Raw genomic sequence first — 13022 nt, forward strand, 5'->3', positions numbered from 1 at the left:
TATATATATATATATATATATATATATATATATATGTGTGTGTGTGTATATGTGTGTCTGTCTCTGGCCCCGCCTCCGGACCTGCCCTTTCCGCTAGCCCCGCCCGGCGCGCTCGGGTTAAGGTTGGCTCGGCGGGCACGTGACTGCCGAAACCTATCCGGGCATCCGCTGACCCAGAAGCTGAGTCCGGGACTGCTCCGTCATCGCCGGCCAGCCGCGGTCCCAGCTGCAGCAGCCCCCGCGCCCCCAGCCCCGCCGCCGCAGCCATGCAGCCCTCCAGGCTGTGCCTCCTGCGTGCCCTTCTGCTGTGCGCCCTCCTGGCGCCCGCCAGCGCCCTCATCAGGTGAGCGCCACTCGGACAGGGCTTAGAGACTAGGGAGGGACAGCTCTGCGTGCCCCCTCCGACCCAGGGGCTGGGCAGGGGCTGTTCTGTGCGCCCCCTCGGACCCAGACCCAGGCTTGGAGACTAAGGAGGGTCAGCTCTGGACTCCCCCGCCTCCTGCTGCAGGCCCCTCCTTCATCCCCAGGCCTCTGATAGAGGGGAGGGTTCACCAGAAAGGGGGGGCCCACAGAAGTCATTTATAGCCCCCCCACTCTGCAGAGTGCAGGGGGCCAGTTGAGCCCCTGCTGGGGTGGGAGAGGTGGCCCAGCTGGGGGGGGGCCTTGGGACACTTTAGCCCAGTTCCTCCCTTCTCTCTTTGGGCCTCAGTTTCCTTCTCTGTCCCATGGAGTGTGAGCCGGGGCTAGCCTGGGCGGGGCAGGGCAGGCCAGTTCCCACCCCAGACAATTATCTGGGCAACCCTGGCACAGATCATGTGCCCGCCCTTGCTGGCAGGCAGCCCTTGTGGCCTCCCTTTCTCTCTGAGGCCCGTCCAAGGGTTTCTGTAAAGCGCTAAGTGCCCAGCACCCGTGGGTACCTAATAAATGCTCGTTCCCTAGGAGCAGGTTGGGCCCCCCCACTCCCTACTTGACTCAGCCCGTCATTTGCTCCCTCTGTGGAAGGAGGCAGCCAGCCTTTGTGGCCTCCCAGGCTCTGTTGTGATCCGTTGGGTGACCTCAGGCTTACCCCTGCCTGGTACAGAGCCTCCTCCTCTTCCCTTATAAAATGGGGAGAAGCTGGCCCTGCCCACCTCCTGGACTGCTCTCAGGGAGGCCCTGCACACAGGGTGCCTTGGGAAGGCTGCCCAAGGCCATGGAGCGCCAGAGCTGGAAGTGGGCTTCCTGTGGGGAAACTGAGGCCTGAGGCCTGGGAGACCAGCCTCGCCTGCTTTTTGAGCCTCAGTCGTCCCACTCTGAGCAGCTGCCCCTCTTTGTCCTGTGGGTGGGAGGAGGGGCTTGCCCTAGCTAAGGCTCCTCACCCCCCATGGCCCCAGTGAGAAGGCTCTTCCACCTACCTGTTCCTGGGGCAGGTGGGCTGGGCATCCTCGTCCCAGGGCAGGGGCCTGAGCAGGTGGGGAGGCCAGGGCTTGGGAACCACTTCCAGACTTCTGGTCTGAGCTGCTGTCTGGAAAAGGCCAGGGTGGGAGTGCGGGGACTTCCTTGGCCCGAGTCCCAGCCTGGTGACCCTGAGGGGTGCTCTGCATCCCAGGAATGCAGCCTGATGGTGGGGCAGTGGCCTTGGGGCCTGATTCCCCTTCCTTCTCGGAGCCCCAGGGAGTGGCCAGTGGGGAAGGCAGCCTCCTTCCAGGCTGCCAAGGTCATGTTGCCCAAGTTCACTGTTAGGGGTGGGGCCGTGGCTGGGCCCTGGGGGAGCGTGCAGGGAAGGGGCCTAGGACTTGGTCTAACCAGGCCTCCCTCCCTTTTCCCCAAGAATCCCCCTGCACAAATTCAAGTCCATCCGCCAGACCTTGAGGGAGGCAGGCGGCCCTGTGGAGCTGGCCAGTGCACCCCTCTCGAAGTATGCGCTGGGGAGCCTTCCCATCACTGGAGGCCCCATCCCAGAGATCCTCAAAAATTACATGGATGTGAGTAGAGACTGTGACCTCCCCAGCTGTCCTCCCCTGGGGTGGGCAGGGGGGAAGCGGAGGCTGGGCTCCCAGCCGCTAGTGAGCGGGATCCCCACAACAGCCCTGGGAGGCGGCTGCTGTTACTCGTTTGACTTGGGAGGAGGCTGAGGCAGGCAGCGTTTCAGTGACTCCCCAGGGTCTTCCTGACCAGGCGCCCCCGGGCCGCCCAGCTGCCTGCAGAAGACCAGTGGCAGTGCCCCAGGAGAGTCGGTAGCACAGCACAGGGGCCTCAGGGGGAAAGGGGGGAGGGCCCCCCCTTGGCCCTCGTGGGTCGTGCAGGCACGTGCTTAGATCAGCTGCTGAGGTGCCTGGGTGTCATCCCCCATCCCCTCCACGTGCTCCATGACTCAGCCACCAGGCTGCGGCCAGGAGGACGTCCATCCTGGGGGGCTGCCCATTGCCTCTTGGCCCAGAGGGGCCTCCTTCAGCTGGACTGGACAGCACGGGCAGCCCTTTGCGCGCAGCCAGCCAACCTCCTTCCCCACTAGCTGACTCACTGGGCTTGACAGATGGGGAAACTGAGTCCCAAAGGGGCAAGTGAGGTGCCCAAGGGCAGTGGAGGTCTCTGGCTTGGGGCTCTCTCCTTTCCCACTGTGCCCTCCTCTTGCCTTGTCTGGGTGCCTAGACCTGAAGCCCTAGAGGCAGGAGGGTTGGAGGTCGTGTTGTCCAGTATGGGACTTAGAGGCCGCTTGGTGGTGCAGTGGGTAGAGTGCTGGGCTTGAAGGGCGGACACCTGCCTTGGACTCTCATGAACTATGTGGCCCTGTACAAGTCCCCTCACCTCTGGGCCTTGGCTCCTCATCTGTAAATTAAAGGATTGCACTCCAGGGGCAATGCCAGCTCTGAATCTGTGATGCTTTCACTTCACCCTGCGGTCTTAACATTCCCATCTGTGTATTGGGGTCATTATCACCACTTCCTTCTTTGATGAGGGTCATGCCTCCCTCCTCTGCTCCTTCCCTCTTTCCCCCTTCCCTCCCTTTCTCTTTTCCTCCCTCTCTTCCTCTCTCCTTTCTTCCCCCCTCTCCTCCCTCCCCCTTTCCCCCTTTTCCCTCTCCCTTCCCCCCTTTTCCCACCCCCTCCCCTACCCCCCTTTTCCCCCTCCTTCCCTCCTTCCCTCTTTCCTCCCCCTTCCCCTTTCCCTTCCCCTCCTTCCTTCCCCCTTTTCCCTCCCCCTTCCCTCCTTCCCCCTTTTCCCTCCCCCTCCCTCCTTCCCCTCTTTTCCCTCCCCCCTTCCCCCCCTCTTTCCTCCCTCTCAGGAGACCTTGCTGCTTTAGCTCCAGCTTCTCCTTCTGTCAGACCCCAGGACATGCTTCCTTCTCCCCTGCCCCCCCAGGAAGTCTGGGGGAGCCTCTGGTTCTCCCCGAGGCTCTGATTCGGTTCTCCCCTCCCCCGACCTTCAGGCTCAGTACTACGGAGCTATCGGCATTGGAACCCCACCCCAGCAGTTCATGGTCCTCTTTGACACGGGTTCTGCCAATCTGTGGGTGCCGTCCATCCGCTGCAGCCTGTGGGACCTTGCCTGCTGTGAGTACCCACACCTGACGCTTAGCTCCCCATCCCTGCCCAGGCCCGGCTGGTTCTGAGGGCCAGCCCCCAGAGAGAATGTTTATCCAGAGAACCCTCGAGGCTAGTTGGGGTCTAGGAAGAGTGAAGAGGAGCCGCCCCAGGCCCTGCCCTCGGGAGCTGCCAGTCTGCTGCTGTGGCCCTGGCCCTGCACAGTGGAACCCCCCCCTCCCAGGGGCATCCAGGTCACAGGTGCTGCCCCGGGCTTGGGACAGGGCAGTTAGGAGGCCAGGCTTGGCCCTGGCTGCAAAGCCGAGGAGAGGGACCTGGGCCTTTGGCCTAGCCTGGCCTCCTGGGCAGGATGCCGTCTCCCTCCAGCTCTGCCTGGCCCTGCCTCTCCTCTGGCAGGACTGGGGGACTGGGGGTGGCCTCTCTGGCCTCCAGCTGGAGGAGGTTGACTTCCGGGCCCGCCCTCCCTGGCCCTGACTAGGCCTGTTCTTGGGGGAGGACTCCCTGCCCTGGGGGAGAGCAGGGTTCCCGGTGAACTTGTTCCTGACTCCCCAGGCCTCACCTCTTACCTGGACCCACGGCCGTGTGCCAGGTGGTCTGTCGGGGAGGTAGCTTCCGGGCCTCCTCCTGGGGCAGTCAGTGTGGAGACCGCCAGCCCCAGGAGGCAAAGGGGAGCGGGCTTCATCTGTTCCAGCCCCCCTCAACAGGAGAGGGGTTGGTCGGTGGGCTTTGTCCCAGCTGAGGGCATGAGGTCACCTGTGGATGGGAGGGGGAGGAGGCGTTAGTAAGAAAGTAAGGCTTCTCTGTCCCCTGCTCTGCAGGGGTTCACCGCAAATACAACGGTAAACAATCTAGCACTTATGTGAAGAACGGGACGGACTTTGCCATCCGCTACGGCTCAGGTAGTCTCTCAGGCTACCTGAGTGAGGACACGGTCACGGTAAGTCTGGGGCAGGTGGGGGTGAGGCCCCAGGGCCAGAGAGGGAGGAGGGGTCGATGCTGTGCCTTAGGCCTGGGGGACAGGGGGCTTGGCCCAGCTCCCAGTGGGGGAGGCACATTGAGGGGCCCTGTTAGACTCTCTCCAGGGGCCCAGGAAGGACCTTTGGAGCAGAGAAGACTGGGGGTAGGGGATGGTGAAAGCACCGTGATCTTAGGGGAAAGCTACCCGCCTCGGGGGCAGGGTCGTCTGAGAGGTGACCCTTGGCGATCTCGGTTCTGGGGCTGCCGTCCCTTCTAGCCCACTGGGCGTCTGGGCCTCTGTTTCTCCCCTGTAAAATGAGGGTTTGTCCTGTGCCCCCACGAGGGCCGGAAGAGCAGGTGGCCCAGCCTCATGAGGCTTGGTTTCCCCTTTTGCCCCGGTTGGATTGTGTCAGGGACTAGGGAAGGGGAGAGGCAGCCTGACCCCCGGCCGTCTCCATCTGTGGACTTCCACTGAGCCAGCTCTTTGAATGTGCCCGGTCAGTCAGGTGGTAATCACTCCTTTGCCTGGGACTGGCTCAGAGGATGAGGAGGAAGATACTGGCTGCCTTCTGTTCTCACACCCACAGGGTGGGAGGGAACACAGCTGTTCTGGTCTCAGGAGAAGGGATCAGTAGGCTCCCAGGGAGTCACCCAGGTGGGCTGAGGTTAGAGAGGGAGGGATGAGCCTTCATTGACCCTGGGATGGAGACTTGTGAAGGGGTCAGTGCTGGACGGGAGTTTGGCCCCGGCTGGATTTGGGGCCTGTGACCTGGCTTTGACCCCCCACCTTGTCCTCAGTTTCTCCATATGTAGAAGGAGGTGCTCCTGTAAGCCACATGTCAGGTGTCGGAGGCCATGGCTGGCAGAATGCATCTTCCTCCTGATGGAGGGCCTTGGCCCCCGGCCCATACATGCAGGAAATGCTTCTCTCCATGTCTTATCCCACACTGGCCCCTTGGCTCCCTGTGTCTTGGGGCTCAGGTTTCTGCCTCTGACCCTTTTGGGGGCTCCCCCACCCCCTTTTCCTCCCAGCTCTTAGAGGGAGGCACTGGAGGAGGGCTCATTCTCCCCACTTTACAGATGAGGAGGCTGATGCTCAAGGTACCACAGCCCCTGCTGATGCCTCTCGGCTCTGGCTCGGTGACCAGCAGCTCAGGGCATTGAGTCAGAAGAGAGAATTCGCTTCCTTGCCCAAGGTCACCCTGGGTGGTCAAGCAGAGGCCCAGCTCTCTGTTGCTGGGGAGCTGGGCAGACCTGCTCCCCCGTCCACCCTGGCACAGTGGGGTGGCCAGGCCCTTGTCCGACTTGGCAACGTTCTTTGTCTGGGCAGAGTCAGGGAGGGGCTGATGGTACCCATTTGCTGACGAGGAGACTGAGGCCCAGGTGGGAGAACTTGGCTGTCCATGTTCCTCTGCCCCACAGCTCCCCTATTCCATGGATGGGGAAGGCTTGGAAAGCAGCAGTCTGAAGGTGAAGAAGCAGACCTTTGGGGAAGCCACCAAGCAGCCCGGTATCACCTTCATCGCTGCCAAGTTTGATGGCATTCTGGGCATGGCTTTCCCCCGCATCTCTGTGGACGCTGTCGTGCCAGTCTTTGACAACCTCATGAATCAGAAGCTGGTGGAGAAGAATGTGTTTTCCTTCTACCTGAACAGGTGAGGGGCAGACCCTGTGCCGGGCAGTCTGGCCTGGGTCAGTGTCACGACTAGAGCCAGGGGACGCCTCCAGTGGGGGGCCTCGGCTGCCCCACCACCCTGGCCTCTCTCCTGACTCCCTCCAGAGGCCGGGCATGGCTAGGCCGTCATCTCTGGCCCCTCTCTCCCCATGCCTACCTGTCCTCCTGCTCGCTGCCCCCTCTTCATTCCCTGGCCCATCAAGGCTCATGCTGGAGGGGGTCCTCCCAGGGCTTCCTTTCCTCCTTCCTCCTTGGTCATTGAATTAGCTCTTTGCAGAAGGGGGAAGGATGGGGGAAGGGGTGGGGAGGCCTTGTGGGCTGTGCCCCCCACCTCATCCCTTCATCCATCCTAGCCCCTCCCCTTAGGGCCAGCCCTCCTGCTTCAGAAGCTCTCTCTTTGCTCTGGCCTGCACTGACACTGGCTGTCCAGGTGGCCTGTGGGACCCTGGTGTCTGAGCTCTGAGCTCCTGGAGGCCTGTGGAAGGCTTGTCTATCCCTGGGGACACCAGTGTTCCCGACTCCTGGGTCAGCGGTCTCAGGGCTGAGGCTGCGGGGAGCTCCCAGACGTCGCAGCGGAATGGGGAGGGGCACATCTGGGCATCCTGTTGTCTGCCTTCACCTGAAGCAGATGCCTACTGTCCTTGGCAGCCTGGCCTTGTGGCTGGAACTCTGGAGCTGACCGCTGGAGACCTGGCTTCCGGGGGTCCTGGCTCCTCACCTCCGGGTGAATTGGGACCCTCATATGCCTGTTTCTCTATCTGTAAAATGGGGGTGTCCTCCCAGGGTGGCGGATGAGGTTCTTCTGGCGGCCTGAGACCTGGCATTAAAGAAATGCTTTATTTTACCTGGAAACACCAGCTCCCTCCCTCCAGATGTGCCAGCAACAGCTTGGACCATCCTGGCCAAGGCACTGGCTGCTTCTGGCCACTTGGCCTTTCTTCCATGGGCAGCACCTGGGCCCTGCCTGCTTCCGCAGCCACAGCGCGGGGCGTTCCCTCTCTGTCTGTCTTTCTTTCCCTCTCCCGCTCTTCCTCTCCCCCTCCGTCCTTCCTCCTCCCCCTCCCCCTCCCTCCTTCCTCCCTCTCCCCCCTCCTCTCTCCTTCCCCCTCCTTCTTCCCTCTCCCCCTTCCTCTCCCCCCTTCCCCCTCTCTCCTTCCTCCTCCCCCTTCTCCCCCTCTCCCTCTCTACCCTCCTCCCCCTCCCTCTCTCTCTCTCTCCCTCCTTCCCCTTGGCCTTCCTCCTGTGGTTGGCGTCTGGGTGAGCATGGTTCCCCGAATCCTGCCTGCTTTCCTAGCTCAGCATTCCCTCCCAGCTCCCCCATCTCTCCTCTCTCTTTCCCCCTGTCTCTCTTGCTCTATCTCTTCCCCCCTTAGGGAATTAATACTTGGGCTCCCATCTGGATGACACTGTAAGTCATTGGGAAGTCTTGCCATTAATCCTCCTCTCTTACATTGCCCTAATTCCTTCGGGTAGTGAAGAGATGGGCCCTGCCGTCTCAGGGGCACCTGAGGGGAGAGGCCGCAGCTGCCGTGTTCTCCATGCCTTTTTCCTCCCCCAGGACAGAAGGGGAGGGGGGGCTGTTTTGTCACCATGGCCCTTCCTGCTGTTCTGTGATTGTGTGTCTGCTACTCTCTTCCATGGGCTGATGGCGGCTCCTCCCTGTACTGTCTTCACGTTGCTCCTCACTTACATCCCAGGGCCTCTTGGCCTTTCCTCACACGACCCAAAGTTTCCCATTTTGGGCTGCTCAGAAGTGGGGGGCTTTGGGCCCCTTTCTGCTTGGTTGGAGGCCCTGTAGGGGGCTCTCTGGGGCCCACCTCCCACCGGCTGGAATCTGTGGAAGTGAGATCTTTGAATTAGAGCTGGGGTTAGTCTGGAACAGGCCTGTTCTGTCTGCTGCCCGTGGGCACATGAAAGGATTTTGGGCAACCTGAAACAATCGTCGAGGGTGGTTGGACAGGCGTGGTCTGGAGACTGTGTGGGGGCCTGTTGACATGGGGCAGCCCCTGTGGAGTGGGGCTAGGAGCTGGCCTCCCCCCGCAACAGGCACAGAGTGGCTTTCCAGCTCTGCCCCGGGGAGCCTCAGGCAGCGACTCCTGCCTGCCAGCGTGCATCCCAGAGACCCACACGGGTGGGCCGTCCTAATGGATGCTTGCTGTCTGAAGCCTGCTCCTTGCTGTTCCTTGTGCAGGGACCCCGCTGCCCAGCCCGGGGGGGAGCTGATGTTCGGGGGCACCGACAGCAGGTATTATCAGGGGGAGTTCACGTACCTCAACGTCACGCGACAGGCCTATTGGCAAGTGCACATGGACGCGTGAGTGCTGGGCCGGGGGCAGCAAGGCGGGGAGGGAGCCCCTCACCCCCACAATGCCTCCCGAGCCACTCCCGCGGTGGGCTGGGCCGGGGATGCTCCTCTCCTCCCCACTGTTATTCCGTTCCTGCTGAAGCCTGGGAGCAAGGTTGGCATGGGGGGAGAGAGCCTGCAGTGCTTCCAGAGCAGAGGAGGGCCCAGGCATGTCTCTTTTCTGCAGGGTGAAGGTGAAAAGCGACCTGACCCTGTGCAAGGATGGCTGTGAGGCCATTGTGGACTCGGGGACCTCTCTCATCACTGGCCCCGTGGAAGAGATCAAAGGCCTGCACAAAGCCCTGGGGGCCATGCCCCTGATCCAAGGGGAGGTGAGAGGGCAGGCGGCCCAGAGGGCGGCCGAGCTGGGGTGGGGAGGGACGGGCAACCTGGAGGCCCAGAGGGCAGCTGGGTTGGTGGACCCTGAGAAAAGAGGGTTCTGCCTCGTGACCGCCTCCACTCTGTCCCAACAGTACATGTTCCCCTGTGACAAGGTGACCAGCCTCCCATCTGTCTCCTTTGTGCTGGGGAACAAGGCTTTTGAGCTCACAGGAGAACAATACGTCCTCAAGGTCAGTGGCCGTGTTGGGGGTGGGGGGAGCTGAAGCCGGTGAACTGCTTTGTCTCATTCTTGTGGGGGGCCAGCACAGCACACAGTAGGTGCTTAATAAAAGCTAAGGGGATGGCTTGGCTCTTCAGAAAGGTTGGCTGGCAGGAGAGAGGCTTGTAAGCCTCATAGTGGAGAGGGGAAGGGAGAGGGCCCCAAGGAGAGGGCTGGATTGGGGTCCCCAGGGCTCTCTCCAGCTCAGACATCCTCCTGGCCGGGGGAGGAAGGAAGTTCTGGCGGCAGGCCAAAGGTGGCGTCCGCTGGTGTCTGGGGCCTTGGCAGAGACCAGGCTGGGGATTCGGACAGAGACGAAAGACTGGCCCTGCCCTCGGGAAGCTTACAGTCTAACCAGGAACTCTAGCCAGAGCCAGCTGGAGCCAGGATGATTGGAGGGTCTGGCCGGCCTGGGGCCCCCTGCTGATGGGCCCGTGACCTTCTCCCTAGGTGAGCCAGGCTGGCCGAACCCTCTGCCTGAGCGGCTTCATGGGCATGGACATCCCCCCCGCCGGGGGGCCCCCTCTGGATCCTGGGCGATGTCTTCATCGGCCAGTACTACGCCGTCTTTGACCGGGACAACAACCGCGTGGGCTTCGCCAAGTCCCGCTGATCGCCCAGCATCCTGGCTCATGCTCCACCTCACCTGTCCACTGGGGTGGGGGGCTTTCTATCAGAAGAATGTAGAGAGCATATGGTCCAGACAAGCCACTGTCCCCTCCAGCCCTCATGATGCCCATCCACCACTTCCAGGGCCCCTGGAGTCCCACTGCCCCCTCCCCCACTACTCTGCACCCACAGCCCCCCAACCCCCACACACTCCTAGACAGACAAGGACCAGAGCTGCTGCTGAGAGCTTTCTGCCTGTGTCTTCAGGCTTTTGGGGAGAGAGGTTGGAAGCAGAGGAAGTGGGGGGCTTGGGTTAGCCCCTGGGAGAGGAGAAGCCTCCCCCCGGCCTCCAGGCTGCAGGGCCTCGGGCCACACTTTGCCTCACATGCCCCCTTGTATGAGGACAACCTTATCAGCTGGTGTCTGCTATGGTCCCCTGCCTCCCAGGCCTGAGCACAGGGAGGACTGGGGGGCCCAGAGCCCTGGCTCCAGATCAGGAGGTCACATCCTGCCTGAGAATCTACTCTGAACCACTCCAGGGAGGGAGCTGAAATGCTGTCTGGGGCCTTGGGGCAGCAGGTGGGCCCCAAGGCCCTGGGGATGGGGGGAGGGGGCAGCTCTGGATGTGAGGCTGGGACCTCCAGCCCTTCCCCCAGCCCTCTGCATCTCTCTCACTCCTGTAATTGCACATGGTTGAAATAAAAATACTAGTTTTGGGGGGACCTTTTCCCTGTGTCAGTGTGTTTGTGTGGGGCCAGAGAGGGAAAGAGAGAATGAGGAGGGAAAGGCATCTAAACTCAGGCAGGAAGGAGAGGTGATAGAAATCACCCCTGGGAGGTGACTCATGTGGCGGAGGTGTTTGAAGTTGGACACGTTGTCATCTTTCAGCACCCTCCTGTCTGTCCCAGTGACTGAGGCCTGAGAGGCTGGGAGAGAAGAAGGGAAAGGGGGTGGGGGGTTCTGCAATCCTTGACCTGCCCCCAGAAGCTTGCTGCATGACCTTGGGTGAGTCACGAGCCTCAGCTAGGGAGGGAGGGCTGTGAGCCCCAGGACAGCTGGTGCAGAGGGGCTGAGATTCTGCACAGACACAGGATGGGGGAGTGAGCTGGGGGACATTTGACCTCTGTTGTCACTGAGACCTGCGTTAGGGCTCTGCTTATGCCTTTCACAAAAGGAATGGAGGGCAAGGTGGGGCTGGAAAGGTGTGCATTCTGTAGGTTAAACAGAGGGTGTAGACAGCTGGCCCTGTGTGGGACACTGGCCATGAGACCCAACCCGGGCCTCTGCTGGAGCCTGGACGGGCAGCTAAAAGGAGCTGCCCGGGTGTTGCCCGGCATCAGCCCTGCGGATGTTGCCTTTGAAGGATGGAGGCTTCTGAGGTTGATCCTCATTCCCAGGGAGGACGTGAGGGGGACAGCACAGCGCTGGCTTCTAGGCCTTCAAAGGGTGAGACCCTATCTGACCCACACCCCAGCTGGGGGGCGTACAGGTGAAGGGAGTCCGGTCCCACAGAGTGAGGCGCTGCAGGGCAAGTCGCCCACGAGGGATAGGAGATGCTTCAGGGCATGGGGAAGGCCTGGGTTGTCACAGAACCTGATGGTGGAAAGGCCTCCAGCAGCCCCGCCTCACAGCAACCTCCATTCAGAGACTTCCAGGAAGGCGGCTCCCACCAGCTCTGGAGGCCCTTCCATGCTGGGACAGCTTACTGGGAGGAAATCCATGCCAATGGTTGTACCAACATTTGTATCTTGGCAAATTCCACCCACTAATCCTGGATCACCTCATGTCAGGAAGACCTGAGTTCTGATGCAGCATCTCTTGGCTGTGACCCTGGATGATCCAGTCCACCCTCAACTATAAAATAGGGATTATAGTAGCACCTCCCTCCTAAGGCGGTTGTGAGGGTCAAAGGAGAGATGGAAAATGCTTAGCAGTGTCTGGTATGTGGACACATAAGAAATGCTTCCTCCCTCCCTCCTCCTTCCCTTACTCCCTCTCTTCTTTCCTTTCTTCCTCCCTCCCTCTCTCCCTCCCTTTTTTCCTTCCTCCCTCCCTCCCTCTCTTTCCTTCTTCCCTCCCTCCCTCCTCCCTTCCTCCATCCCTTCTTTCCTTCCTTTTAAAAGTTTTTTTTATTAATTTATTTTAATTTATCAACAATCACTTCCATAAGCTTTTGAGTTTTACATTTTTCTCCACCTCCCTTCCTCCCTCCCTCCCCAAGATGGCACACAATGTAATATAGGCTATCTATCTATCTATCTATCTATCTATCTATCTATCTATCTATCTATCCATTCCTATTAAACATTTTCACATTAGTCATGTAAGTAAGAATTAGAACTAATAGGAGGAACAAAACACGATAGAGGAAAAAAGTAGCAAAGAGTCTGCTTTGATATGCATTCAAACTCCATAGTTTTTTCTTTGGATGTGGATAGCATTTTCCATCACGAGGCTTTTGAAGATGTATTGCTGAGAAGGATTAAGTCCATCAATGTTAGTCATCGCACAACATGGCTGTTACTGTGCACAACATTCTCCAGGGTCTGCTCACTTCACTCAGCATCAGACCATACAAGTCTTTCCAGGTTTATCTGAAGTCTGTTGCTCATCGTTTCTTATAGCACAATAGTATTCCATTACATTCATATATCACATTCACAATTATGATTACTATCTGTGTCTTTCTCTCCATTTCCTTCCCCTGCCCCCGTTTATGCTTTTCTCTCTCCTTTCCCCTCCTCACTAAAGTTTTGCTTTTTACTACTACCTCCCTCAGTCCCATCTCCCTTCTATTAACTCCTTCCCTTTTCTTTCCCCTTTTCCCTCCTACTGCCTGTAGGGCATGTAAGATTTCTATGCCTAACTGATTATGCTATTCCCTTCTTGCGCCAAATCTGATAAGAGTAAGGTACAAACAATGCTCATCTCCCTCCCTTCTTTCCCTCTGCTGTAATAGGATTTTGTGTTTTCCTGTGATGTAATTTACCCTTGTCTGCCTCCTCCTTTCCTTTTCTCTCAGTACATCTTCTTAGATCAGATTAATTCACTTACTTGGATCCATTTAATTCCACTTGATTAGATTTTTTTCATCATTACATCAAAGTCAATTTATACCCACCCCTTTATGTATACCCCTTTAACATGGTGTGATAACAATACAGTTCTCAAGAGTTACAAGTGTCATCTTCCCTTGTAGGGATGTAAGCAGTTTGCCCTTATTAACAACACATTGTATCTTTCTGTCCCATTTTCCTTTTTATGTCTCTCTTGAGTCTTGTATTTGAAGATCAAATTTTCTGTTGAGCTCTG

General features: G+C 59.2%; 1 protein-coding gene across 1 annotated transcript; it reads left to right on the forward strand.

Moving 5' to 3' along the window:
- Positions 1 to 128: 128 nt before the first annotated feature.
- Positions 129 to 10437, forward strand: CTSD (cathepsin D). The gene is made up of 9 exons (XM_020970753.1): positions 129 to 343; positions 1811 to 1964; positions 3410 to 3533; positions 4343 to 4461; positions 5904 to 6136; positions 8348 to 8470; positions 8688 to 8832; positions 8974 to 9072; positions 9552 to 10437. Exons 1-9 carry the CDS (start codon positions 267 to 269, stop codon positions 9672 to 9674), a joined length of 1197 nt encoding a protein of 398 aa, XP_020826412.1. The 5' UTR covers positions 129 to 266; the 3' UTR covers positions 9675 to 10437.
- Positions 10438 to 13022: the final 2585 nt, after the last annotated feature.

This window comes from Phascolarctos cinereus, unplaced genomic scaffold, assembly GCF_003287225.1.
Source record: "Phascolarctos cinereus isolate Bilbo 61053 unplaced genomic scaffold, phaCin_HiC Scaffold_9;HRSCAF=440, whole genome shotgun sequence".
Classification (NCBI taxonomy): domain Eukaryota; kingdom Metazoa; phylum Chordata; class Mammalia; order Diprotodontia; family Phascolarctidae; genus Phascolarctos; species Phascolarctos cinereus.

What these genes read in the sequence shown, in the direction of transcription:
- CTSD (XM_020970753.1), top strand. Translation starts at nt 267, where the DNA reads ATGCAGCCCTCCAGGCTGTGCCTCCTGCGTGCCCTTCTGCTGTGCGCC. An exon ending in TGAGTGAGGACACGGTCACG is followed by an intron (nt 4,462 to 5,903) that starts GTAAGTCTGGGG and finishes TCTGCCCCACAG; the next exon opens with CTCCCCTATTCCATGGATGG. An exon ending in TTTTCCTTCTACCTGAACAG is followed by an intron (nt 6,137 to 8,347) that starts GTGAGGGGCAGA and finishes TTCCTTGTGCAG; the next exon opens with GGACCCCGCTGCCCAGCCCG.